The sequence below is a fragment of the Lissotriton vulgaris genome, chromosome 4_2, assembly GCF_964263255.1.
Source record: "Lissotriton vulgaris chromosome 4_2, aLisVul1.2, whole genome shotgun sequence".
Taxonomy (NCBI): domain Eukaryota; kingdom Metazoa; phylum Chordata; class Amphibia; order Caudata; family Salamandridae; genus Lissotriton; species Lissotriton vulgaris.
The window spans coordinates 20,509,327-20,537,140 of NC_141692.1; the positions used below are offsets into that span (position 1 = coordinate 20,509,327).

Genomic DNA, 27,814 nt, shown 5'->3' on the forward strand with positions numbered 1-27,814 from the left:
TCTAACTCACCAGAGGATCTGCTTCTAATCTTTGGCTTGCAGCGCACTCCCTGAGGCAGGGGTCGGCTGGTGGGAGCGCTACCGCATTCGGCGGTAAGACCATCCGCTCTCAGCGCGACCGCGCCCAGGTTGCAGTGTATTGAAAGGCTGTCTCTTGGAAGAGCCTACCGGGGGACTGCGAGGCCCAGAAACCAACGCACCTTGCAGCTGGCGCCTCTTCCCCCGGCGGCCACGCCCCATCAACTTTCCCAATTAAGCAAACAACCTCCAACGCGATGCGGGACGCGCGCGGGTCGGAGCCCGGGGCGAAGACCGGGCAAAGAGCGGGCCTTTTGAGGCCGTTAGAGGACGTAAGAGACTGGACTGGGCCACTACTCTGTCATCTTCATCTGGATACACCTCATTCCTTTCCTAGTAACATCATCTGAATCACAGCTTAATAATAATGGTTCTTACAAGAGGATCCAAAACAAAAACTAAAGCCCCGAGCTCGGTGGGTAAATTGCTTGGCCCTATGGACGACTTCCTAACGAAGGCCAACACGTTCATAGACCAAAGCATTTCAATGATGGAAGAAAGGCTCTCCTTGGATCTGGCATTCGCCAAAAGATCCTCATTAGGGATCCTGGCGGAAGCCAGATCCCCAGCCATGGGAGCTTCAAATGCTGAGGTAGTTCCAACACGAGAGAGACGCAGTTTACCAAACATAGTAGATTTATCAGTGTCACAGCTTGCGGACTCACAGCTTAGCTTTGACTTAGAAAAAACACCGGACTTAGTTCCGCAAACATCTCCACAAATCTCCTCCACAGACAAAAGGATAGAAAGGGGTAGGAGGGAGGGAGCCATAAGTAAGAAAAGGGTGTCCCCCAATCTTAAAACACTAAACAACCTGACGCAGCCACCTAGCGTCCCACAAGATCGCCAGGATAGACTAGATCAAATAGAAGTCTCAGTGTCAGTCCATCAATCAGAGAAAGAAACACCGATCTCGAGAGTTCTGGACCCTCCCACTTTCACACAAACCCATGTGGACTTGAGTGATATGGAGGTTCCTGAACTAACATTGATCAATATAGCCAGTATACTCAAACAAGCACTACAACCCCTAGAACAGCGATTAGCACACTTGGAGTCACAAATCTCTAAACTTATAAAAACCCAACACTCGATCCTCTTACCAGGTCCACAAAAAGCAGGAGGAAATAACATTAAAAAACCAGTTATCACTAAAACTGCCAATGTAAACCCACCCTCGCTTAATCTCCAACAAAAGACACTTCGGATAACAACGCCCAATGTGCCCATTACCAACAATACACCAAATTTAGCAAAAACATCAGAAATAGCTACTGCCCCGAGTACTACTAATAACTCAAAACAGACCATCATACTGACCTCCCCAGGTGCGGCACTTACATCTGCCCCAAATCCAGTGGCACCCAATAAATCTGTGAACAAAACTCTTGGTAAAAACAGAAATAAACCTTTACCTAAAACACCGGTTCCTCAGGCCCCAGCTCCAAAAACCCCCTCGGATAGGCCCAAGAGAAACACTGCAAAGAATTTTGATCCTCCAAGACTCCCAGCAGATTTTCCTCCTGATGCTTCACCGTATGTGGTGGTCATGGCTGGTGTCCCTGAGTTAACTGATCTTAGCTCGGAACCTGGCTGGTCCCTAAAAAATAAGGCCCAGCATTGGCTCCAGACCAATCGCCCGATTCCATCTACCTGGCGTGGAAGGATTAGATCTGTTGCTAGAGTTCCATGGGTGGGTAATACTAGAAAGACGATCCCCGGGGACTGTATAGTGATTACTTTTGAGGACCCACCTATAGCAGACTATGTCTGCGCTTGGGAAGATATTGCCTCAAATGGAGGTATTAAGATCAAGTCACTTTCCTTTTTCTATCCCTTTAGGCAAGTGGACGGATTCATCCAGGAACAAGAGCCTCCCTGGACCGTTCCATTCCCCAGGCAGGAGGATTTACCAAACCCCAGATATCATGGTCCCCCCAGCATTTATGACCCAGATTTTTCCTGGCACACAGTAAGACCACGCCATCAGGGTGGACGATGGGAAGATAGAAGACCCCACACACAATGGCCGTTAATCAGAGACCAATCCCGGTGGGATCCTTGGCATAACATCCCGTTGTACAACAGGTATAGTGGCCTAGAAATGGTCGACTGACCACTAACAGAAACCCTACCCAATGACCTCCACATATCCCTTTCTTCGCAGACCTCGAATATTCCTTCAGGTCCCATGATTGTTGAAGCCATAGCTTTAACAGAACAACTTAATGATGAGCCCTCCCCAATCTCTACACTTTATTGGAACATCGCAGGCCTTCGGTCCAAAATCGAGGATGGGTCTGCGCAAAATTTCCTAAAACCTTACCAAATAATCTGTCTCCAAGAGACATGGTTAACAGAAGAACTACACTTACAAGGTTATAAAACCCATTTTGTACCAGCATTAACTAGCCTAATGGGAAGACCCAAAGGTGGGCTAGTAACTTATATAGCGAACACCCTAATCCTTAACAAAGTGGTCACACTTTCCCAGGATTCCAACCACCAAATTCTCTCATTAACCTTTGCGAATAAAGAAACCATTATCTTGACCAACGTATATAATAATCTATCGGAAGAAAATTTCACAACTCTCCTCATAAGTATACATGAGAACTTAAAACAATTCTACCAATGGAGATCTGGCAAAGAGGCAACCCACTTAATCTGGGGAGGAGATTTCAACCTCCATCCCTGTTCAACGACTAACCCACTGTGTTGTGGGATGGCGGACGAATTTGGTGCCCCGTTAGCGCACTTTGTACATAACAAATTGGGAAACACCCTTAATGCTGTCTTTTCGGATTTGGATCTGCATATTGTTAATCATCATGACGCAGATCCTAACACATTCAGCCTGACCTACGTGGGTAGAGGCCATCAAACAACAGTTGATTTTATATTTCTTTCCCCTGGCCTAACAAACATAGTTAAGGATTTCGGGGTCATTGTTAATCCTCTCAGTGATCATTCAGCCTTAACGATCAAGCTATATATGCCAGCAACCACCTCCCATAAATTGGACATAGCGACCACCCTCGCACAGAACAAAATAGAGGTTGGTAAACACAATGGATTTACAATTAAATGGGCAAAAATTAATCCTACTGAAATTACAAAAAAATTAATAACTCTGGCCTATCCAAATATCGTAAAATGTCTGGACCTTTCATCAAGTCACAAGGAAGTCCTAATAAATTTTAAACAAATTCTAGATTTCACAAAGGACTTACTTACCTCAAAACCTAAAGTGAACCGCACCGTAAAACAGAAATGGTTTAATCATAACTGCACAGTTGCACTAACAAAATTAAAATTAGCACTCCACAATAAACCGCGAGACGCAGCCCAAATTCAACTCTTAAGGCGCCAATATATAGGGGAACGAAAACTGAGAACCGCCCAACTTAAGCAGAAACTTTGGGACGACCTCCATAAGGGCGCCATCTCAAAAAATAGTGAGCTTTTTTGGCGCACAGTCAGAACTCCTTATCTCTCAGACACTGGCATCCCGAAAATAGAAGTCGCCATTGATGAAAACACCTGGGTTACACATTTCTCGGAGATCTTTAAAAACACTTCATCCACAGACCCATTGCCCTTAAAAGCCCAGTACCCCATCCCGCTTCTCTTTGACATTCCAGACCTCTTGGAGGCTTTGCAGAAAAGTAAACCAGGCAAAGCTCCAGGCCCCGATGGGGTCCCAGTGGACTTCTTTAAAAATAACCTAGACCTCTGGGCCCCCATTTTAACGAGAGTCTGTACAGCGACCGCGAATTTAAGCTCTTGGACTAAATCAATAATGGTCCCTATCTTCAAAAAAGGGGACCGCCAAGATGCGAAATGTTACCGGCCAATCTCACTGCTGGACTCGCTAGGGAAAGTAGTGGGGAGAGTCATCCTAGAGCGTCTCCAGCAGTGGAGTGAGGACCGAGGCATTATCTCCGACATTCAATTTGGTTTCCGCGAGGGCTTCGGTACATTAGAGCAGGTCCTGAATCTTACCCTAATAATGGGCAAATATACGCAGGCCATCCCAACTAAGATCTATATGGTCTTTGTCAACCTATCCGCAGCTTTCGACTGCGTCTCGCACGCAAAGCTGTGGAAAGTCCTAGCCCAACTGGGAGTAGACCTCCCTCTTTTGGACTTTCTAAGAGAGCTCTATACCGGGGCATCGGCCAGAGTGCGTTTTGGCTTAAACGGAGAGCTGACGCCCCCGTTTAGCGTAGGGCGTGGAGTCAGGCAGGGATGTGTCCTGGCCCCCTTCCTCTTCTCACTCTACACTAACGGTCTGGAGGGGGAGATGTTGAGGGGGGCTCAGGACCTCCCACGCATAAACCGACGCCTGATTCCCGCCCTGCTCTATGCGGATGACGCTGTCATCCTCGCACGAACTCCCCGTGAGCTCCAGCAATCATTGAATAGGTACACGACCTTTATGGGCAATCTCGATCTAAAGGTGAACGTGAAGAAAACGTTCGTAATGACGGCTGGCAGGGGGCAGAAAAGAATAAAACCCATTCACCTCGACAACCAAAAGCTTGAAGCTACCCCTCAATACCCTTATCTGGGTGTTATGATAGATGACCAACTGACCTGGAAGCCAGCAGTGAACACAAGGGCACATCTATTCAAGAGATCAATTGCCGCTCTAACGAGCTTTTCTCAGAGACTAGGAAAAAGGCCTCCAGTGGAGCTACTAAAGATCTACAACGCTAAATGCCAGGCAATCGCAACATATGGCGCGGGAGTCTGGGGCTACACTGACACTAGCTCTATCCAGAAGGCAGAAAATGTCTTCTTGAGATTCTTATTAGCTACTCCCAAAGGTACCTCAACTTATGCAATGCATCTAGAACTAGGCATACCCTACATAGAGGACCTAATCAAAATAGAACCAGTGATGTTGTGGCGTCGTATCTGGAAATCAGATACAAACGCACTGACTCAATCCATTATTGCTGATTCAATGAACCTGGACAATTCATCAAAAATAAAGTGGCTCCTTTATGTAAGAAACTTTTTTAAAGACCTAGGATTTGAGAACTATTACTTGGACCCAGAATCCATAACAGACATCTCTAAAAGAGACCTTAAACAATCAGCACTAAGACATTTGGAATCTTTTAGACTTGCATCCAACTCATCAAAAACGGCAGTTGTACATGCGAACATGATTCAAATAGCCTATGGCATTCACCCGTATCTGGCACTACAAATATCAAGTTACGAAAGAATGCTAATAACAAGATTCAGGCTAAACACTTTTTTTAGACTGGTCACCTTTCCGCTGAAAAACTGTTGGAATGCTACACTCCCGCCCTGCCCATGTGATGGTTTATCAACACAGTCCAATTTGCATGTGATCATGCTCTGTAAATTCCATCAAGCCCATAGAAAGATCTGGCTACTACCAATACTAAGAACCTGGGGGTTGAGACAATGCAGACCTGCCCTCTTAAGACTCCAAATGTTGGAAACTGAAAATGTCTGTTATTTTGTTAGTAATTTTTTAAAATGCATTATGAAACATAGAAAAAACCTGTAAATGCCCTCATTAAGTCCACTTCGAGCGGTTCCCTATATTTTAACTAATTCTTTTTTAACTGATCAGTGAATTTTATATGAAATGTCATGTAACGCGTCTACTTTTTTATTATGCAAATATGCAATGTATGATATTATCTGTCTCTTTTATGGTTTTTCCATTGTGAATAAGCCGAATAAAGATCTTTATTATTATTATTATTATTATATAATTAATGACATCACTAAAGACGCCTCAAATGACATCATTGATGACAATCAGAGCTTCTGTTTCCAATACCTATACCAGTTCCCTCCGTTAATACTAATTTCCCAAAACAATACTTAACCCGGGGACTCTTCCTTCTTTTGTAGCAGGCGGAGTGTCGGATAAAAGGCACCGCATCCATAGAGGTAGGTAAATTTCCATGGCAGTGGCAGCTCTGGTTACTGGCCACATTGGTCAGTGGCATAACGCACAATGGCGGGCCCCCCAGCAGTTTGTAAAGAGGGGCCCCTGAGTCTCCCATATGCAGCAGATTTTCATTGTTCTTGGTCTCAATGAAGCATTGGGGCCCTCAGAGCTGCCAGGGCCTGCGTTACACCTCTGACAACAGAATTACCAGGCACCGCACAATAATGGCCTCAGGGGCATAAATAATCACATAGAAATGGCGTAGTGTGGCGCCGCAAGCAGTTTAGCAGAGCCATGCTGCATCATTTCAAAAACCTCAGGGATGCGCCGTATTCTCAAGAATCCCTTGTGCTGGAGCTAATAAAGGCTGCCCAGCACCAACACAGATAGCCTTGCACCATGGTGCAAGGGAGCATGTGTTGTAGGGATGCTTGTTTATATGCGGGAAGGGACATCCTCTGCACATAAACAAACAAAAATGCGACTTGCTCCTTGTGTGTTATGCAGAGAGCAAAACACACATTGAAAGAGCTAAAAATGGGGACAAATAAAACTATTTCACTATGTTGCACCTGTTCTGTTGGGGAAGCAGAAAGGATTAAGGGGTATCGGCGAAACAGTCGGGGGCCTATGCCCTTGGTGAACTGAAATGAGGGACACCCACTTGGAATGCTTTTGTGGGCTCTGACCTAGAGGTCTGGGTCAAGGTCCCTTTATTTGGCTCACGTTTTCTGGCCCCTCCTTTTTCTGGCCTCCACCACATTGTCACTCCGACAGTCAGCGGGTGCTGACAGTGGCACACCCCTCATATTTCAGCAAGGTGGGGCAGCTCACCAAACATAACAGCACCAAACTGACGCCTGCTTTTCTGAGGCGTTAGATTGATACCTGCGTGAAAGGATATCATATTTACAAAGTGCCTTTAAGTCACGTAAAGTAGATTAACGATGGTTTGTAAATATGGAGCAGGAAATTACACCACCGGAACATCCTAATAAGTGACGCTCTGGTGGCGGAATGCCTTTGTAAATATGCCCCAGAGTTTTTCCAGTGCAAGATGAGGAAGGAATTACATAGGTAGCGTGAATTTCACTTTGTGGCTTGTCTTGGGCTTTGGGTGGTTTCTGTCAGCTCGAACATAAACACACTGAGCTGGTCAGTGGGATAACAGGCTAACTTTGTTAGAAGTGGAGGAGTGGAGAAGTGTGGCTCAAGGGTTAGAGGTGGCAGACCCGGAAGCTGAGATCGGCCCTGGACCAGGGTTCAATTCCCCGCCTCGGTGGGTCTTGGGCTCAAAAATTCCACGGACTCGATAATTCTCGCTCCGGTGCCTGTTCAACTCACGGGTTCACATTCTGCGACTCTGGGCAATAGCTTGCTTAATCTCCACAACGGCCCCTCGCGGCGTGATGCCTGGCTTTCACCTTGTGGATACCCTGCTGGGGTTATCTCACAGGGGAATACCAGGACAGGTTCCCTAAGCAAGCGCCGGGAAACCCTTTGTGGGTAGCTGTGCGCTATATAAACTCAAATACATTTACATTTACTTTAGCAAAGTCAAATAAAACACTGGAAACATCGCTACTTTGAAAAATCGAGATTCAATTTTGCTGGGCAAATTTTGACTTCAAAACCTAAAGAAAGATGTTCTTCAGCAGATGTGCGCTGACATATTTGTTTCTGGTCATACATGGAAAATTATTGCTAAACGATCTGTATGTTTTTGATTGTCTCAAACTGCACCTGTTTATTTTCGTTAATTACCTACACTTCTACAAAAACCTAATAAATGCCTTGTTATTTCTTGATTTTATTTTGTTCATTAGTGTAAAAAAAGGAAAATAGGTGATTGCAAATAAAATTATTTTGCTAAAAAACTTTTTTTCAGTAGAATGTTTGTGCAAAAATGAGAAGCTGTCACTTCAGGCATATTTGAAAGATATGTATATAGATTTGTTTTATCTGAATATTACAAAATTATGTTATTTTATGAGGATTTGTGAAGTGTGGCTTATCGTCCGAGGGGTGTCCAGGTGCTGGAGCACCTGTGGAGGTCTCCTGCTGGGTGTTAGTTGAGGAGCCAGGTCGTCAGCTTCCTGCAGACTTCAAGAAGCGTGGAGCAGGTCCTTGTCTGTAGAGGGTGGTGTTCCAAAGGGTGTGAGGTAGGACAAGGCAAGGCCTTCTGTTCTGCTTTTGTGCAGTGACGTGGCTAGGGGGGCAGAGGCCGGTCCGCCCCGTGTTGCACTGTTTTTAGGGGCTGTGGCAAGCAGAAAGTAAGTTTTCTTTCTTATCTGCTGTGGCCTCCCCCTGCTCGTCGTCTGTCACCAGCACTCACCCCACCATCGCCCCCCCCATGCTTACGTGCTCTGGCCGCCACTGGTTGGCAAACTAAAGGGTCACCCTGGGTGTCAAAAGCTCTAGCTATGCCATGCTTTTGCGGATGCGAGGTGTGTGTGCGAAAGCGAGTGAGGCAGAGTGTAGGTGTCTGCTGGGCTGGTGGAAGTAGCAGTGGTAGTTCAGGTAGGCTGGTCCAGTGTTGTGCAGTGCCTTGTATGCGTGTGTTTGGAGTTTGAATTGGCATTGTTTGTGTATCAGCAGGTGGTGGAGATTTCGGAGGTGAGGTGAGGCGTGGGGGCTCTAGGACCTGACTAGCAGCCGCGATCTGGGTGGTCACAAGATGGTGGAGGAGGTGGTTGGGGATTCTGGCATACAGTGCGTTGCCGTAGTCAAGTGTGTTGGTGACCAGGGCTTGAGTGGCAGTACATTTAGTGCCCCTTGTAATCTATCAGAAGATTTTTGTGAGGATGCGTAGCATGAGTAAGTGGGAGGAGCCGACTGCGCTCACATTTGCGGCCATGTTGAGTTTGTCATCTAAGGTGATTACAAGGAAACATTTTATCAAGTTGTTGGCAGGGTTAACATTGCGTCCCCACATGTTGTTAGCTGCTGGAAGTAAACATGGTGGGGGAGATCTCACTTACCTGCTGTGGTGGTCACTGAGGTGCAGTACTTATCTGTCCCCGCTGCACAGGTTTCCTGATTGGTGCAGCTCGCAGTGGTGGCAGCACACACATAGCACTTCAAGGAGTGAGCTGAAAAAGGAAAGAAACCAAACAAAAGTGACATATGCAAAAGTGCTGAGCTCCCACAGTGCCTTCTAAGCATGGATGGATAAATCTATTCATGGTTTGCACATGCCTGATAGCTTTACTTAATGCAGTCTGTATATTTGCAAAAATCTAATCACAATATTCAACATGCATCACTAAAATAAAAACAGAGGGTCCTAGCAGATTTACAGCTCATTACAGATCACTGCTGTCTCTTCATTTTTTCAGGCTGGTGATGTTTTCTGGTATGGGATCTACATTCCCGTCTCCCATCATTTCACCCCCACCCATGATGGTCTTTTTTAGTGTTTCTTTTTAGATTTCCCTTTCTTGCTTCTAGTCTTATTTGTTCCTCTTCCATTCGTTCCATCCTTCATTTTGCCTCACATATTGTTCACAGATAACTGGCTTTAGGGGCTCATTATGAGTTTAGAAGAATTTGGTGTCAAGTTTTACCCCCAGAATGGAAAATGACTGTCCACCCCATGAACACCGGCCACCGCAGGGGATAGTATACCGCCCAGCATCAGTGGCCAAGCAAGGCCAGGGGCCTAGCTTCAGGGAGGTCCTGGAGTCAGGAGTGGAGAGCTGGGGCAGGAGGGGTAAACAAGCATTGGCAAGGCCAATCGGTCTCGCCATTGGGATCTTATATGTATTTAGCTCTGCAGCACGTTAGACTGGGGGCTGAAACATCTACTGTTCTTTAACATGGAGGGAAAGTGAGCACCAAACTGACACGCCAAGTATGGGAACAGAAGGACAAATGCAATCAATCCACTCCCAAAGTAATTACCCATCCTAAAGGTATTATTCAGAATGCTGCTTTAAGAAAGGGCAGGCAAGGAGCAGCTAAGTATGTTAGAGAATATTTGGGGGAATTTAAAGACGTAAAAGTAATATGTTCTATTCTCAGCGGAAAAGAAAGGGAAGTGTTACTACTTTCAGCTGCCATGAAGCAGAAGAATTCAATGCGATAACCGTGTGAATAAGAAATACTAGGAGGAATAAAAACAATTAGTTGTCGCTAAAATAACGAGTATTTTAATTTCACGAAATACAATTATTAATGAACAACAACATGGCTGGTTCTTTGTTGTCTCGTTTATTGTCTTAAGTATGAGAATGTTTACGAGATGAGGAAAGACATTGTTTGGATTAATTAACCGACCCGGCGCTTTATCTACACAAAAGTACAAAGAAGGGCAATAAATAGACCAGGTCTGAATATGCTTTTTGATGAATCCAGTTCAGAGTTTATTCATCGAGCCAACACAAAGGTAGTTATTTTTATCTCCCCATGATCAATCAGCTGGTTTAGGAGTAGTCATGTTTCTTAGTGAGAGGTGTGGGTTAGTGACAAAGTTCTCAACTGTGAGGTCAGTAGACCAGCTTGGTTTTAAAACACATGCATTTTGATGCTCAAACATTCAGACAGGGATTAAAATGTTGGATTTAATAGCAGTTATTGCACAAAGTGCCAGACCACGTTTAGAAGATACATTTTCATTATTTTGGAAACTGTCTTCTGGTGGGAGGTGAAATATGAGTGGGTGCACCCATAGAACAAAGTAATTGAACCTTGAATAATCTCTATACTTCTGCAGATTATGAATACATCTAAAAGGACTGCTCACGATTGTAACTTCTGTGAAAAATAGTCTGGTAGCGATTGTGATTGTTTATTTATATTTATACATAATTTTGTACACTGGCAGAACATCTGAGTAGCCAGCCTGGGCCTGGGACTAAATGTAGACAGGAGCCGGTGACGCGTCAGTGCCGGTGAAAGAACCACAGGGAGAGCCTGGCGGTGCCACTGGCTTACACCGGATCCCGTCACCGGCTGTTGTCGAGGAGCACAGAGCTTGCAGACGGGGTACCTCTGGAGGAGCTGTGGCTCAGTGTCAATATCGGCAACACTTCTCAGTTCACACACAGCAACATGCAGGTTTATTTGCATAACAAATATGCCAACATGGTGGGTTATCTTATGGGCGAACCAAGGGCAGGCAAGACCCTCTTCCGCCTACCCGCCTAATGAGCCAAATTACACTGTGACCGTCGCCAATCGGTGGTTACCAATTTCAGGAGCGGCCACCACTCCTATCAGTTGACCGCCAGTCCATGCACTTACTCATGCCCCCCAAAAGGTGGGAGGAGCGTTCAGGGCAGCCCCCGGTGGCTCAGGCCCACAACCACCCGTAGGACTAACAAGGCGCCATCGCTCTTCCAGGGTACAACGCTAAGACATCCCTGGGTATCCTTGGATTAGCACCCTTGTTGTGCTGCTGCATATAGTGCCCTTCTGTACCTTGCAGACTCTGGATTGCCCTGCACCTCCTCCACAGCTCTGGGGGTGGCCACCCTCACAACCAGGGGGCACTAGTAAGCTGACTAGTGTGCCTTCCGGGGGCACTTAGGCGGTTGCCCTGTTAGGAGGGTCCCCTATGTAGACTCCAGGCAGCCTGACAGAGTGCTGGGTATTTATCATGTTTTAATGCCCAGTTCAGTGTTGTGGCCTGCGCCTATGTGTAGGCTGCTATATAAGCAGAGCAGATATCCCGGAGCAGCTGCTGGAGGGTGGGAGGGCTGCTGCGGGGACATTTGTTGCTGTGTTGTCTCTGGAGAGAACCCCCTGACCATGAGGGGACAGAAAGGTCAGGGAGTCAATAAATGGATCTTTATGCCAGTTAACAAGACCTTCTGACAAAATGTCGATGCATGCGTAAGATAGCCACCTGGACAGGTTAGGCAAAATAGAGTTTGAATTCACCCAAAGCACATACAAAGTTTTAAATAGGGTCAGAGGCCAACATTTTAGAGACTAACTGGGATATGCAGCCCCAAATTAACGTGTAAATCCAAAATATATCCCAGTGTCTAAGAAGCAGAGAAAGATAGGGAAAAACTCACCAGAGCCCAAGATTCATAAGAAATACATATGGTTTATGTGTATGGATTCTGAAGACCGTCAGAGGTACCGACGGATGGGTAAGAGGCAGCACGTTTAAAGGATATTTCCCGCTGACTTTCTTATTTTCACCTTTAACTCCAGAGATCTCGAACGTGAGTTGTGATGAATGCGATATTCTGTATTGGGCTATCTAACTACGAAGTATCTATAAGGGGACAAATCAAATTTGATTAAAAGGGCTGTGATTTGGCTGACAGTAGCACACACTATTACCAATAGTTACCTTGGTCATTAAAGTACCGCAATATTTCTCTGTAATTTTATCTGTACTTACGGACCAAATGATTCGCGTTTTCATCGTAAAACTATTACTATCAGATTTGTTGCGAACTGAAGGTTGTGACCATACATTAACTTCTTGGTATTAAGACACCTTGATGAGGCTTATAGTGACTATTACTACGCCTGTGACTACATTACTGTTTGAGGAGAAATGTGTTTTTCATGGACAATACATTAAATACCCTCAAGGAGGGATAGTGTTGTTCCACATGGGAGAGTGGGGAGTTGCATGAGCCAGGAGTGCTCTACCATATACCTTTGGTATTTGAACTGTTTTTAATGTTGAAGGTTGTTTGTTACACCGCAGAAATTTTAGTTTGGTGTACTTTTCCTTCTAGAGCGGTGCCTCCTTTGCCCTGAGCTGTTGCCAGGTGAGGTGAGGCCTTTACCTCCATACTCATGAGGTAAGATGGTGGTCATAGCTCAATTCTTGGGCGTGAGTGAGATGGTTTAACCTGTTACCACACATTTATTAGAGAATGAATGGGAAGACTCTGTCCTAAGATTCTGTTGTACATTTTGTCTCTTTATTTATTTATTTTTCCAGACCACTTGTGAACCAACAAGGAATTCTGGACTGTGGGTATTTTAACTCACACTGTATCCTTTTTACGTTTGTAAACATTTTTATTTAGCTTACACTAACAGCAGTAGCGTCATTGTATATAGAGGTCCTGATGAAAGCACAAGGTTTATCTTGACCGCTAAGTGCTGAAACATGTTGACCGCTTTTGTAAAGGACGGCTATTTTTTAAAACCAGTCCTTAACACTGTTTTTAACTTTTGATCGTAGCAGACATCAATAAAATTTACAGTCTGTCTACGCATCAATTTTATTTTTCACTTCACTTTTTCGCACTGCACTTCTATTTCTGTCCCATACACTCCACAATTTATATTCTGCTCATCTTGGCAACTATACCATATATCCTGGAGCTCCGATATCAATGGAGCAAGAATGTCAGTCTTTACAAAAGGATACCAAAATGATGAAGCTAATCACCAGGTATGGTGAGTGATGGGAATTCATACACATAAACCATATGTTTTTCTTATGAATCTTGGGCTCTGGTGAGTTTTTCCCTATCTTTCTCTGCTTCTTAGACACTAGGATATATTTTGTATTTACACTTTTGAATTCACCCAGCCAATCCCAGGACCAAGCAAGCATTTAAAATGCAATAGGACTCATATTTACACAAGACCTTTTGCATTAGAAGTGGAAATGCGGCCGTCGAAGAAGGCACGAATGGGAGGGGGGTGGTGGTGATATGAGAAGTTACGGACTGTGGGAGGGAGCGAGGGAGGCAGGGGAACAAAACAGCTTTGAAGGTAAAGGGACTGATAATCAAGAAAGGAGAAAAATGACAACATGGCCACCAGGAGGCGGGACTAAGTTGCTGAAAACCAATCAGAATGCAGCATCTAGGATTTCGGCCAATCAAAAAGATAGGTGGAAAGTGGGCAGTGATTCCTTCGCTATACTGGATACTGCATGCCTCGCAAAGCGAGCAGCACATGTACTGCATTGCTAGACGAGACCTAATGACTGCAGGCAGGGCTGGGCGGAGCTTGTCTTCAAATCCTTGCTGTTATGTGGGTGAGGAGGAAGGGGGTATACAGCTCCTAATACTAGTCTAACCCCGGGGCTGTTTCAGTATCTGAGTTGAGGATAGCAGGGGTGTGGGAGGGTTCATCTGCAGGTGATGAGCTCTGCACAGCCCCACACAAGAACATCCATAAATGATGAGATCTGTACAGCCCCACACAAGATGATCTATAGGTGATAGGCTCCACACAGCCTCACACAAGATAATCTACACATGATGAGATCTGCACAGCCCCATACAAGATCTGTTACATATGATGAGCTGGGCACATCCCCACACACGATCATCTGCAGGTGATAAGCTTGGCACAGCCCCACACAAGATCTGTTATAGATGATGAGCTGGGCACAGCCCCACACAAGATTATCTGCAGGTGATAAGCTTGGCACAGCCCCACACAAGATCTGTTATAGATGATGAGCTGGACACAGCCCCACACAAGGACATCTGTAGGTGATAGGCTCTACACAGCCCCACACAAAATAATCTATAAATGATGAGATCTTCACAGCCCCACACAAGATCATCTGAAGGTGATGAGATCTGCACAGCCCCACACAAGATCATCTACAGGTGATGAGCTCTGCACAGCCCCACAGAAGATCATCTGCAGGTGATGACCTTGGCACAGTCCCACACAATATCATCTACAGGTGATGAGCTCTGCTCAGCCCCACACAAGAACATCTACAGGTGATGAGTCAGCACAGCCCCACATAAGATCATCTGCAGGTGATGAGCTTGGCTCAGTCCCACACAATATCATCTGCAGGTGATGAGCTCGGCACTGCCCCACACAAGATCCTCTGTAGGTGATAGGCTCTGCACAGCCCCACACAAGATCATCTATAAAATGATGAGATCTGCACAGCCCCACATAAGATCATATATGAATGATGAGATCATCTGCACATGATGAGATTTGCACAGCCCCACACAAGATCTGTTATAGATGATGAGCTGGGCACAGCCCCACGCAAGATCATCTGCAGGTGATGAGCTTGGCACATCCCCACACAAGATCTGTTATATGTGATGAGCTCGGCACAGCCCCACACAAGAACATATGTAGGTGATGAGCTCTGCACAACCCCACACAAGATCATTTACAGGTGATGAATCGACACAGCCCCACACAGGATCGTGTATAGATGATCTGCTCTCCAATGTCTCACACAGTATAATCTGTAGGTGACAGGCTCTGCAGAGTGCCACACAAGGACATCAATAGATGATGAGCCCCATTAAAAGGTAAGGATATAGGTGAAGCACTCTGTACAGCTTCATACTTGTACAAGTATATGCTATAAATTCTGCAGAGCCCCACACTGCTAAATCTGTGAGTGATCAGCTCTATGAAGTCCCACAGTTGTGTAGCTATAAAAGAGGAGTTCTGCACACCACATTTCCAAATGAAATAGGGCTTTAGCTGGTGAATTCTATGCAGAGCCACATAGGTAAATTTATATTTGGCACACTCTAGTGCAAGGATATCTATAGGTGATACATTCCACACTGTGTAGAGTTCTGCAGGGCCCCCTTTTCTGGATCCTTAGCCCACCAAATCTGACACACCTGCCCATCGCTGGACCTGTAGGGGACACATTCTGCACAATTTACCCATATATATCCATTGGTTACCAGTCATACAAAGTACACACATGTAAGTCTGTATGGATACATTCTACACAGCATACACAGGTATGTTCATAGATGGCCAGTCATACAAAACACACACAGATAAACCTGTAGGGATGAGAGCTGCACATCCTACACAGGTATATCCATATATGACTAGTTATAGAAAGCACACACAGCTAGAGCTATGGGGCAACCACTTCTATACATCCTCCACAGGTATATCAATTGGTGACTAGTCCTACAAAGCACATACAGGTATATTTGTAGGGATGAGTGTTGCACACACTGCAGAGGGGATATATCAATATATGACCAGTCACACAACACCCACAGATACAGAAGTATTAGTAATGATATTGATGCAGCATGCACAGGAAGATGCTGGGCTGACTGTTCTTACAATGCTTCACACAGCTAGTTCTGCATATGATCAATTCTTCACAGCCTACACAAATATTCCTCCACAGGGGACCAGTCATACAGACACTATAGGGTCCTATCGATAATGAGCTCATCTCAGCCCTCAAAGGAACCAGAGCTGACCCTTCATACATTGCTACTAGGATACTAGGAGGAATAAAAACAATTAGTTGTCGCTAAAATAACGAGTATTTTAATTTCACGAAATACAATTATTAATGAACAACAACATGGCTGGTTCTTTGTTGTCTCGTTTATTGTCTTAAGTATGAGAATGTTTACGAGATGAGGAAAGACATTGTTTGGATTAATTAACCGACCCGGCGCTTTATCTACACAAAAGTACAAAGAAGGGCAATAAATAGACCAGGTCTGAATATGCTTTTTGATGAATCCAGTTCAGAGTTTATTCATCGAGCCAACACAAAGGTAGTTATTTTTATCTCCCCATGATCAATCAGCTGGTTTAGGAGTAGTCATGTTTCTTAGTGAGAGGTGTGGGTTAGTGACAAAGTTCTCAACTGTGAGGTCAGTAGACCAGCTTGGTTTTAAAACACATGCATTTTGATGCTCAAACATTCAGACAGGGATTAAAATGTTGGATTTAATAGCAGTTATTGCACAAAGTGCCAGACCACGTTTAGAAGATACATTTTCATTATTTTGGAAACTGTCTTCTGGTGGGAGGTGAAATATGAGTGGGTGCACCCATAGAACAAAGTAATTGAACCTTGAATAATCTCTATACTTCTGCAGATTATGAATACATCTAAAAGGACTGCTCACGATTGTAACTTCTGTGAAAAATAGTCTGGTAGCGATTGTGATTGTTTATTTATATTTATACATAATTTTGTACACTGGCAGAACATCTGAGTAGCCAGCCTGGGCCTGGGACTAAATGTAGACAGGAGCCGGTGACGCGTCAGTGCCGGTGAAAGAACCACAGGGAGAGCCTGGCGGTGCCACTGGCTTACACCGGATCCCGTCACCGGCTGTTGTCGAGGAGCACAGAGCTTGCAGACGGGGTACCTCTGGAGGAGCTGTGGCTCAGTGTCAATATCGGCAACACTTCTCAGTTCACACACAGCAACATGCAGGTTTATTTGCATAACAAATATGCCAACATGGTGGGTTATCTTATGGGCGAACCAAGGGCAGGCAAGACCCTCTTCCGCCTACCCGCCTAATGAGCCAAATTACACTGTGACCGTCGCCAATCGGTGGTTACCAATTTCAGGAGCGGCCACCACTCCTATCAGTTGACCGCCAGTCCATGCACTTACTCATGCCCCCCAAAAGGTGGGAGGAGCGTTCAGGGCAGCCCCCGGTGGCTCAGGCCCACAACCACCCGTAGGACTAACAAGGCGCCATCGCTCTTCCAGGGTACAACGCTAAGACATCCCTGGGTATCCTTGGATTAGCACCCTTGTTGTGCTGCTGCATATAGTGCCCTTCTGTACCTTGCAGACTCTGGATTGCCCTGCACCTCCTCCACAGCTCTGGGGGTGGCCACCCTCACAACCAGGGGGCACTAGTAAGCTGACTAGTGTGCCTTCCGGGGGCACTTAGGCGGTTGCCCTGTTAGGAGGGTCCCCTATGTAGACTCCAGGCAGCCTGACAGAGTGCTGGGTATTTATCGTGTTTTAATGCCCGGTTCAGTGTTGTGGCCTGCGCCTATGTGTAGGCTGCTATATAAGCAGAGCAGATATCCCGGAGCAGCTGCTGGAGGGTGGGAGGGCTGCTGCGGGGACATTTGTTGCTGTGTTGTCTCTGGAGAGAACCCCCTGACCATGAGGGGACAGAAAGGTCAGGGAGTCAATAAATGGATCTTTATGCCAGTTAACAAGACCTTCTGACAAAATGTCGATGCATGCGTAAGATAGCCACCTGGACAGGTTAGGCAAAATAGAGTTTGAATTCACCCAAAGCACATACAAAGTTTTAAATAGGGTCAGAGGCCAACATTTTAGAGACTAACTGGGATATGCAGCCCCAAATTAACGTGTAAATCCAAAATATATCCCAGTGTCTAAGAAGCAGAGAAAGATAGGGAAAAACTCACCAGAGCCCAAGATTCATAAGAAATACATATGGTTTATGTGTATGGATTCTGAAGACCGTCAGAGGTACCGACGGATGGGTAAGAGGCAGCACGTTTAAAGGATATTTCCCGCTGACTTTCTTATTTTCACCTTTAACTCCAGAGATCTCGAACGTGAGTTGTGATGAATGCGATATTCTGTATTGGGCTATCTAACTACGAAGTATCTATAAGGGGACAAATCAAATTTGATTAAAAGGGCTGTGATTTGGCTGACAGTAGCACACACTATTACCAATAGTTACCTTGGTCATTAAAGTACCGCAATATTTCTCTGTAATTTTATCTGTACTTACGGACCAAATGATTCGCGTTTTCATCGTAAAACTATTACTATCAGATTTGTTGCGAACTGAAGGTTGTGACCATACATTAACTTCTTGGTATTAAGACACCTTGATGAGGCTTATAGTGACTATTACTACGCCTGTGACTACATTACTGTTTGAGGAGAAATGTGTTTTTCATGGACAATACATTAAATACCCTCAAGGAGGGATAGTGTTGTTCCACATGGGAGAGTGGGGAGTTGCATGAGCCAGGAGTGCTCTACCATATACCTTTGGTATTTGAACTGTTTTTAATGTTGAAGGTTGTTTGTTACACCGCAGAAATTTTAGTTTGGTGTACTTTTCCTTCTAGAGCGGTGCCTCCTTTGCCCTGAGCTGTTGCCAGGTGAGGTGAGGCCTTTACCTCCATACTCATGAGGTAAGATGGTGGTCATAGCTCAATTCTTGGGCGTGAGTGAGATGGTTTAACCTGTTACCACACATTTATTAGAGAATGAATGGGAAGACTCTGTCCTAAGATTCTGTTGTACATTTTGTCTCTTTATTTATTTATTTTTCCAGACCACTTGTGAACCAACAAGGAATTCTGGACTGTGGGTATTTTAACTCACACTGTATCCTTTTTACGTTTGTAAACATTTTTATTTAGCTTACACTAACAGCAGTAGCGTCATTGTATATAGAGGTCCTGATGAAAGCACAAGGTTTATCTTGACCGCTAAGTGCTGAAACATGTTGACCGCTTTTGTAAAGGACGGCTATTTTTTAAAACCAGTCCTTAACACTGTTTTTAACTTTTGATCGTAGCAGACATCAATAAAATTTACAGTCTGTCTACGCATCAATTTTATTTTTCACTTCACTTTTTCGCACTGCACTTCTATTTCTGTCCCATACACTCCACAATTTATATTCTGCTCATCTTGGCAACTATACCATATATCCTGGAGCTCCGATATCAATGGAGCAAGAATGTCAGTCTTTACAAAAGGATACCAAAATGATGAAGCTAATCACCAGGTATGGTGAGTGATGGGAATTCATACACATAAACCATATGTTTTTCTTATGAATCTTGGGCTCTGGTGAGTTTTTCCCTATCTTTCTCTGCTTCTTAGACACTAGGATATATTTTGTATTTACACTTTTGAATTCACCCAGCCAATCCCAGGACCAAGCAAGCATTTAAAATGCAATAGGACTCATATTTACACAAGACCTTTTGCATTAGAAGTGGAAATGCGGCCGTCGAAGAAGGCACGAATGGGAGGGGGGTGGTGGTGATATGAGAAGTTACGGACTGTGGGAGGGAGCGAGGGAGGCAGGGGAACAAAACAGCTTTGAAGGTAAAGGGACTGATAATCAAGAAAGGAGAAAAATGACAACATGGCCACCAGGAGGCGGGACTAAGTTGCTGAAAACCAATCAGAATGCAGCATCTAGGATTTCGGCCAATCAAAAAGATAGGTGGAAAGTGGGCAGTGATTCCTTCGCTATACTGGATACTGCATGCCTCGCAAAGCGAGCAGCACATGTACTGCATTGCTAGACGAGACCTAATGACTGCAGGCAGGGCTGGGCGGAGCTTGTCTTCAAATCCTTGCTGTTATGTGGGTGAGGAGGAAGGGGGTATACAGCTCCTAATACTAGTCTAACCCCGGGGCTGTTTCAGTATCTGAGTTGAGGATAGCAGGGGTGTGGGAGGGTTCATCTGCAGGTGATGAGCTCTGCACAGCCCCACACAAGAACATCCATAAATGATGAGATCTGTACAGCCCCACACAAGATGATCTATAGGTGATAGGCTCCACACAGCCTCACACAAGATAATCTACACATGATGAGATCTGCACAGCCCCATACAAGATCTGTTACATATGATGAGCTGGGCACATCCCCACACACGATCATCTGCAGGTGATAAGCTTGGCACAGCCCCACACAAGATCTGTTATAGATGATGAGCTGGGCACAGCCCCACACAAGATTATCTGCAGGTGATAAGCTTGGCACAGCCCCACACAAGATCTGTTATAGATGATGAGCTGGACACAGCCCCACACAAGGACATCTGTAGGTGATAGGCTCTACACAGCCCCACACAAAATAATCTATAAATGATGAGATCTTCACAGCCCCACACAAGATCATCTGAAGGTGATGAGATCTGCACAGCCCCACACAAGATCATCTACAGGTGATGAGCTCTGCACAGCCCCACAGAAGATCATCTGCAGGTGATGACCTTGGCACAGTCCCACACAATATCATCTACAGGTGATGAGCTCTGCTCAGCCCCACACAAGAACATCTACAGGTGATGAGTCAGCACAGCCCCACATAAGATCATCTGCAGGTGATGAGCTTGGCTCAGTCCCACACAATATCATCTGCAGGTGATGAGCTCGGCACTGCCCCACACAAGATCCTCTGTAGGTGATAGGCTCTGCACAGCCCCACACAAGATCATCTATAAAATGATGAGATCTGCACAGCCCCACATAAGATCATATATGAATGATGAGATCATCTGCACATGATGAGATTTGCACAGCCCCACACAAGATCTGTTATAGATGATGAGCTGGGCACAGCCCACGCAAGATCATCTGCAGGTGATGAGCTTGGCACATCCCCACACAAGATCTGTTATATGTGATGAGCTCGGCACAGCCCCACACAAGAACATATGTAGGTGATGAGCTCTGCACAACCCCACACAAGATCATTTACAGGTGATGAATCGACACAGCCCCACACAGGATCGTGTATAGATGATCTGCTCTCCAATGTCTCACACAGTATAATCTGTAGGTGACAAGCTCTGCAGAGTGCCACACAAGGACATCAATAGATGATGAGCCCCATTAAAAGGTAAGGATATAGGTGAAGCACTCTGTACAGCTTCATACTTGTACAAGTATATGCTATAAATTCTGCAGAGCCCCACACTGCTAAATCTGTGAGTGATCAGCTCTATGAAGTCCCACAGTTGTGTAGCTATAAAAGAGGAGTTCTGCACACCACATTTCCAAATGAAATAGGGCTTTAGCTGGTGAATTCTATGCAGAGCCACATAGGTAAATTTATATTTGGCACACTCTAGTGCAAGGATATCTATAGGTGATACATTCCACACTGTGTAGAGTTCTGCAGGGCCCCCTTTTCTGGATCCTTAGCCCACCAAATCTGACACACCTGCCCATTGCTGGACCTGTAGGGGACACATTCTGCACAATTTACCCATATATATCCATTGGTTACCAGTCATACAAAGTACACACATGTAAGTCTGTATGGATACATTCTACACAGCATACACAGGTATGTTCATAGATGGCCAGTCATACAAAACACACACAGATAAACCTGTAGGGATGAGAGCTGCACATCCTACACAGGTATATCCATATATGACTAGTTATAGAAAGCACACACAGCTAGAGCTATGGGGCAACCACTTCTATACATCCTCCACAGGTATATCAATTGGTGACTAGTCCTACAAAGCACATACAGGTATATTTGTAGGGATGAGTGTTGCACACACTGCAGAGGGGATATATCAATATATGACCAGTCACACAAAACCCACAGATACAGAAGTATTAGTAATGATATTGATGCAGCATGCACAGGAAGATGCTGGGCTGACTGTTCTTACAATGCTTCACACAGCTAGTTCTGCATATGATCAATTCTTCACAGCCTACACAAATATTCCTCCACAGGGGACCAGTCATACAGACACTATAGGGTCCTATCGATAATGAGCTCATCTCAGCCCTCAAAGGAACCAGAGCTGACCCTTCATACATTGCTACTCCTGTAGTTGACGATTTCTGCATAGTCTACACAATAGATACCACAGTGGGCCAGTCATTCAGACACTATAGGGTAAAATCTATAGGTGATGCGCTTAGCACAACCCTCACAAGTAGATTCAGAGCTGACCGTTCAATATAACATCACACAACCAGTTCTGTAGTTCATTATTTCTGCACAGCATATACAGATATAATCCACAGGCGGCCAATCATGCAGACACTATAAGTTAAAATCTATAGGTGATGTGCTCCGCACAGCCCTAACTATTAGATTCAGAGCTTCCTTTTCATACACAACTTCACACAGCTAGTTCTGTAGTTGATTATTTCTGCATATCATACACAAATAGATCAACAGGCAACCAGTAAGACGGACACTATAGGGTTCGATCTATAGGTGATGCACTTAGCACAGCCCTCACTAGTATATCCAGAGCTGACCATTCAAAAACAGCTTGTTCAGTAGTTGATCAATTCTGCACAGCCACACAGATATATCCATAGGTGATTGATCAGACATGCAAACACTACCGGGTTAGACTTATAAGTGATGAGTTCTGTAGAGCTCCATAGGCTGATCTACATCAGATAAGTGATAGAGCACCTGCACAGGTTTCTATAGTGAATAAATCAGGTGGATCCATAGGTGACCAGTCAACGACAGTCCCACACAGGAGGACACGTTGGTGAGTAGTCATACATAGCCAAGCACAGGTGACTCTATTGGTGATGAATTCTTCCCATCCCACATACATGCTACACTAGGTGTTCAGTTCTGCCCAGCAAACATATGAACTTCTGTATGTGAACCCCTATAATCAGTCCCCCTGGGTAGAGTCATACCATACAATCTGGTGGGCACCCTTACCTGTTCCAAAGAGGAGGGCAGCAGCCAGGAGGGAGACCACCACAGCCTTCATCGCCTCAAGACGGAGCAGCACAAATCTGATTAAATGTGTGTTTGTGGCAGGGTTGTGAGTGAGGTCAGTATAGGGTCCTTCCTGTGTGGTGTTTGTGGCAGGGTTGTGAGTGAAGTCAGTATGGGTTCCTGCTTGTGTGGTGTCTGTGGTAGGGTTCTGAGTGAGGTCAGTATAGGGCCCTTCCTGTGTGGTGTTTGTGGAAGGGTTCTGAGTGAGGTCAGTGTGGGACCCTTTTCGTATGATGTCCTAGTGTGATGGCTTCCAATCTGGCGGGGTATCTGGCTAATGTCTCTGAGTCACTGGGTTTATATAGCAACAGGTGTAGAAATGAGGAGGGTGCTGAAATATGTTCTTGTGAACCAGTTTGATGGGGTTTCCTTTGAAATGTGCCTCAGGAAGGCGCCATCAAGGCAACGCCCAGGCTATGAAGGAATGCATAGTTTAATGAGCAGCACAGAAAGGGCCTGGCTGCCTTGATGAGCAGGTTAATCACAGCAAAGAAGGCGAGGCAGACACTGATGTTTTCATGAATTCAGCAGTTAAAAGACACTTCATTGCACCTTTTCATTTAAAATACAATGTATTGCACCTCTTCTCTCTCAAAAGACCTTCCGGCTGGTCCATGGTGAACAGGACTTCATGTATGGATTCATTACTTCGGTGGAGGTCTTTACACCCTGGGGGGTGCACAGCTCGGGTGAACATTCACAAGAAGTCGCCTTGTCGGTATGCAGTGTATTTTAAATCCGAGGCCAGGGGAGGTGGCCCACCCAGGGAGCCTGTTGTAGCTGCTGTAACCCGAAGAGTGGTAGGTTTGTTTCTGAGGTCACCGGGCAGTGGCATAAGCAAACCTAAGGGGGAACCCCTGAAAAGTACATGGAGGGGGCCCCATACTCTAGACCCAGTCAGGAGTTCTCAGCTGCCTGAACGGGGGTGCTGGAAATCTAGCCTCCCCCACACCACAGAGGCTGCGGGAGCTAAAGTTACGCCACTGGTCAGGACTGGTACGATCCGTGCTCTGCCCCCAAGGGAATCTGGGGCACACCTTGTGACCACTAAAGAGGTTAACTAAAGAAGTTAACCCCAAATTAACCTAGAGAGTACAAACACATGCAGCCAAGTAAATATGCACTACATATGAAGTATATATGCTCTATATAAAGGTATATAAAACTGCACCCATGAGAGTTCTTAGAAGTACATTTACTTTTCTCACAAATGCCCTGTTTCAAACACTGGTGCAAGCACACTAAAGAAGCATTAATAGAAGCATCTGTTTCAGAAGAAGCATGTTTGGTCCCAACACGTGGTTAGGAGATTCTGCCCAAAATAAATATATTGCTGTGAAGACCGTCTTGAAAAATATGGTATTGGCTAAACATTTTTACCCCATCACGTGTTTTGTGAATCACATGACTGGTGCACTCTTGTTAGACATGACATCCTCCATTTTCCTATACTAGTTTTTGCTGGTTTTAGGACTGGGCACTTCACCCCTGCTGAACAATGGCTCATGCAGATGAGGGGTGACCATCCAGAACTCTTGCGGTGGTCCATCTTCCTATAGGGAGTGGACTTATGCTGCAGCATCACCTGGGGACTGACCACGCCAATGCCGATGGTCTCTCCTGAATTTTCTGCCTCAGTGATGAGAGCACCCAAGAGGTTGGGTAGCCCTCCACACTTTCAGCTGGGGGAGGACATATGCTGGACCTGACAGCCTTTGGGTGCTCTTCCTCCAAGTTTTTGCTTGGCTGGACGCATATAAAGTAGGAAAATCAAAAAGATAATCCATAAGCTGCACACAGTGTAGCAAGAGGCAGCGCACCATAGTACTCAAGCATCCGGGCACGAAGGAGCCCTAGCTGAGACAGGTCGTCTTGTAACACAGGATGTGCATAGTTTGGAAAGAACAAAGGGGCCCCTGACTAACGGATATAACCCTGTCAAGGAAAACAATACTATTTGGAAAAGAGAGGGGGCACTGGGTACAGTGCTGGTTATTTCAGTTGAAGTTCCCGAACAAAACGACCGTAACACAATAAAAATACATAAAACAATGTATATAAGAAATATATATATTTTTTAACAATGTATTATTATTAAATCTTGTAAATCTATTTATCAAAAAAATTTGCAACAAACAGTTAATTGAATGGAAAAAGCATGATATACATATATACAAATCAAAACATGATTATCCATAAGTTATCAAACCACTGATTAATAAATAACAATAGAGACCCTACTTGAATCTATGTCTGCACTTGAGATACATATGTTGTTAATTTAGCACTCAATTTTACAAAGAGAAGGAAATCAACAATTTATTAAATCCAATCTCTTGACATTGGTCATAGTTGGCTACCAACTCGTTTCGGCAGAGCCTTCATCAGGGTTTTCTTTACAGTGGTTGCTATAAAAACAAAAAAGCTTTTATTTAATAACATTCCTACTCAAACGGTCAAAAAGAGCACAATAACATTAGGTCAAAGAGCTTACAACTATATGCCTAAATATAGACTTGGGAGAACTGACACCTCTAACTAAAGATAAATTGATAACATGGTCAATTGAGCTAAACATCAAACGTTGAAAAGTGCTCAACAACATCAAATACTATATGACACGAAAAAGAGATATAAAATACAAAGGAAAGATATAAACCACCATTTGTTAACCCCCATAAATAAATGAAATCCTGACACAATAAAACATTTTTTTTAATAGCTTCATTAGTTCAAACCAATATATATGATCCAATTCATTGGCGAATAAAAAAAACTCAGAATAAATCCTATATCTGCTGACCGCACTCACCCAATCTTAACTCTTCTATATTATATGGACCCTATCTGGACAAATCTGAATTCTCCTCTGTCACGAGAAATTATATTTGGATTTAAGAAAACGAGGACATAAGTATACAGATGTCACTTATTTGTAAATGACCATTATAGGTTAAATCAACTATACATGTGTGGCTATTCCATATTATCTAAACTACTTCATGGGCACCGTTATTTTTATCACCTAGATTCATACAAATATCTAGCATAGCGCCATTTGCCACTTTAGCTGGTGTCAGTTAAATTAAATATATCTATTGCACATAACCAATCTGTACTAGGGCAAAGATCATAGGTTTATAGGTTAGTGTTCATAGGTTTCTATTTTTAAATCAGGACACCTCTACCAATTAGGTAATATAAAGTATCAGGACTGCTCGTACCTTGATTAGACCTTTGTCTTCACTCCTTATCATTAGCATGTATAAAAAATGGAAATCATCAGTCTTAGCTAAAGAGCTACCTAAGGAAATGTAAAAAAGAGAAGGGCTATAATATTTAGATGATATTTAATAATGGACTCAACTCAGATGAGCTCAAGTATAACAAAAAAGGACATACTACATTTGGGTGAAGTATAGATCAGAATAATACTTGAGGGATATCAGAGCTGCTCCATACAATTGAGAATCAATGGATACATAAGGATAAAAACTCTGTAAAGATAGATGTAATGTCTTAGATCCATGCTCAATTAGTGTACTCGAGCTGTTCCAATTGTATGTCACATACATACTAACCTTCAGAATGTTGTTGCTTAATCTGCAATATACAACTCCACCATACTCTTTATAACTTTTTAGCATCCGATATAAGAAGCAGACAAAAACCTAGACAGGTGAGATGAAAAGGAAACACAAGGAGAATTTATATAACTTGTATGTCAATAAATTCTAGAGCGACTATTAATGGCCATATAAAATATGAGGCTCTGAGAATTCTTCTAAAATCAAAACGTGGATGTTATACCCTAACTGATTACAAGGTAACAACCCCATTGGTATAGATAATCTATATTACAATTAACCCAATACTGCACATTATTTTGACTATGTCTCTAACATCAGAGACAAGATCACAAAAGTTGCTTCAGAAAGGCGGTAAGAGGCAATAATATATAGTATCCAAAAATATGTACCATAAGTGTCCTAAACCCACATATACGAAGAGTCAAAAAGTACTTCTCATGTGTTAGAATTATATGTGCAGATCAATACCAATGCCTATAAGTGGGTAGCAAACATGTTGTAAAACCACTAATATAAAACCGGCTTTCTATTTCTTAACGTGGATCTAATCCTAATCGGTACCCACCTATCAGACAGCAAATGCCTGTACCAGGGGCAGTACTGGGTAAAATCCAAAGATGCATGCGAGAGGTGAACAAAGCCACAAACACGAGGAGTAAAACTAACTTTCCCATGTTAAAATTATATATACGAGAGTCTGTGAACAGACCGCCGAAGTTTAAACTAACATGTTTTTGCCTCACAAGGGTCTGATACTAAACGAAACTCACCTTAACTGGCAGCAAAAGCCGTCCAAATGCAGTCTCCGGCGATATCCGGCAAGCGTTTCAACAGTGTTAGAAAGGCACTATTTATGGGTGTCACTAACATATGCAAAACATGGTGACGTCATCCAATTGCGCTGGAAATACGGCTGAAAGGGAAACTAAAATTCTCAAAACCATGTTGCAAGCTCCCATGTTAGGAGGATATATGTGGCTGAAAGTAGACTGAAAGGAGAGCTAGAATGCTCGATA

The 27,814-nt window shown here is 44.2% G+C and overlaps 1 protein-coding gene across 1 annotated transcript in view; it reads right to left on the minus strand.

Moving 5' to 3' along the window:
* The window catches only part of LOC147718160 (uncharacterized), a 467,639-nt gene extending 444,132 nt beyond the window's left edge, over window positions 1-23,507 (minus strand). The window contains exon 1 of the mRNA XM_086919263.1: window positions 23,149-23,507. Coding sequence (XP_086775389.1) covers window positions 23,149-23,200 — 52 coding nt within the window. The 5' untranslated portion in view covers window positions 23,201-23,507. The remainder of the gene's footprint in view (window positions 1-23,148) is intronic.
* Between the last annotated feature and the right edge of the window lie 4,307 nt (window positions 23,508-27,814).